At 60.5% G+C, this 2249-nt stretch overlaps 1 protein-coding gene across 1 annotated transcript in view; it reads right to left on the minus strand.

Annotated features, from left to right (window-relative positions):
* Window positions 1-2249, minus strand: part of LOC127751558 (transcription factor SOX-3-like) — a 34049-nt gene that overhangs the window by 28794 nt on the left and 3006 nt on the right. Inside the window, exon 4 of the mRNA XM_052275284.1 lies at window positions 1018-1115. Coding sequence (XP_052131244.1) covers window positions 1018-1115 — 98 coding nt within the window. The remainder of the gene's footprint in view (window positions 1-1017; window positions 1116-2249) is intronic.

Below are 2249 nucleotides of genomic sequence, written 5' to 3' on the forward strand. Positions count from 1 at the left end.
CCGGGCGGGGTGGTCGAAGGGGGCTACCGACCCCCGGGCCCCGGAGGGACCCCCGTGCAGGCCGCGTGGCACAGCCAGGCCCATCCTCGATTCGCCTCGCGAAGTGACGCGGGGAGGCGGCGGCCCTTTGCCCGCGCCTTGGTGCTGGACACCTTTCAAAGCAGATAGCAAAATGGGGGAGAATCTGTTCGCAGTACTGGGAGTTTCTTTGCAGGCCGGCCAAACCCTTGTTATCCATTTGTTTGCATTGCAAAGTCAAGTTGCAGTAAACATTTTTCGAAGCCCGAAAATATTCTTTTTAATGCAATGTAGTCACGCCAGACGACCTCACTTAGGACTCCAGCCTAAATGCGGCGAAAGTCCACTAGGGGAAAGAAAACTGTACGCATATGAAGTTTGCATGGGGTTGGGGAAGGAGGGGAAGGAGGGGATGGGGCAAGATGCCCGCGGCACCTTCGCCGAGCCCTATGCGGTGCCGTGTCCGCTCGCGATGCAACTACTACTACACTGGTGCTCCTGCTTCGCAGATGACAAAGTCCTCAAACTGTCCTTGAGGGATCTGCCCCCTCCCCCTCCGCGCCCCTCGCCTGGAGACCGCCGCGCGCCAGCCACCCCCGCCCAGGCGCCACCTTACCGATTATTCGTCACATCGCATTAGCAAGGCAAGTCATTTCGCCGCCCGCGTCTCCAAGCGGCGAGCACTTTAGAAAGTGGGGCGGGCGGACCAGGGGATGGAAATCGTGCCCGCGCTTTTAAGCGTCGTTCTCGCAACTGTCGGGAGATGGGTGGCGGCGCAAGTTCGATACTCGGTCTCAAACTGTTTCTTTCTTCTGCCTAGAGCACGAAATAACTTTTATTTTTTTGGAAAACCAAGCCTTTTGCCTCTGCCGTGCTTCAGCCCCATGGGGCGCAAGCGGCAAATAATTCATCCCGTAACGCCGCCGCCGAATCCGGCTGATCCAGGCCAGGCCATGAGCAGGGCGACGAGCTCATGGGGCCCGGCCGCTCCATGCGTACCTGGGTACTTCTTCTTGTGTTCGGCGTCCACCAGTCGGGCCAACTCGAAGTAGGTGTCCTTCTTCTCCTTGGTCATCATCTTCCACATGGTGCCCAGCCTGCAAAAGAGAAAATCGCAGCCGAGTTAGAAAAGGAACGACACCACCGACTACAATGGAGATCTCTCTCCTCCGTCGACGGGGGGGAGGGGCTGCTCTTATACCTTGTAATCATATGGGTCATCGTAAGCTTACGACACTTAGGTGTCCAGCAGCAGTGCGACCTAAGTTGCACAGGTTCCGGGGATCAGGCACTTTAAGTTGCAAAGCTGCTAGGACGCCCCATATTTACAGTCTAGGCAGGCAAATATTCCTCGAACCGCCGAAACAAGGAGCACCGAAAGCTCCCCCCCCCCCCCCTGCCGGCCAGGCAGCCCTGAGCCTACGGGCCACCACCCCCGCGGCACGGCACCTTAAGACACGCGCAGCCGTGCCCCGCACCGTGACAGGACACCAGGACAGGGGCGTGGACTCGGCCTTAACTAAGAGATCCGTCACCCGTCACGCGCTGGCCAGATGGAGGTGTCACGGGAGAGCTGCACTTAAACACATGCCTAGGATTCGGTTGGGGGAGAACATAGTATTGGACTTTAGGGGCTGAAGATGGGGGAGGTGGGGGCTTGCCATCAAGTAGGATGTAAGGGCGAGAGGAGTAAAAGGGGGGGGGGGGGTGCCACGCCACGCCCCGCGCGTTGCGGTGGGTGAGTGACTAGCGGCACAGCTTGTATCGACATCGACCAGTGCTCCCCCTCCCGTCCCGCGCGGGCGCCACCCGCCCCACACCCCCTGATCCGGAGCGGAGCACGGTCCTGCACCCCTCCCATCCCATCCAACAGCCAGCCCTGCAAAAATCATACGCGCCCACTCCTGTCCTGTCCAGGGGATGAGCGCCGCGTCGGGCCGCCCCCGGGAGGCTCCAACACAAGCTTCCCCAAAGCTTCTGCGCCGCAGATTTCGACCGGGTACACACACGAAGCACGCTCAGGCAGCCGGTGCCGGTGCCGAAATCGGGGATGAGGGGCAGATGGGAGGAGGGAGAGAGTTAAGGGAATAAGGGGGAAAAAGAGTTGGATCCCCCTGGTGAGACCATAGGATCCCGTACCGCGCTCGGGCGGCGCCGGGGCAGAGCCGGGCCGGGCGGCGGCCGGGAGCGCAGGGAGGGGGAAAGGCATCTCCAATATATAGGTCAGTACA

This window comes from Frankliniella occidentalis, unplaced genomic scaffold, assembly GCF_000697945.3.
Source record: "Frankliniella occidentalis isolate FOCC.00 unplaced genomic scaffold, Focc_3.1 Scaffold560, whole genome shotgun sequence".
In the NCBI taxonomy this organism is placed as follows: Eukaryota; Metazoa; Arthropoda; class Insecta; order Thysanoptera; family Thripidae; genus Frankliniella; species Frankliniella occidentalis.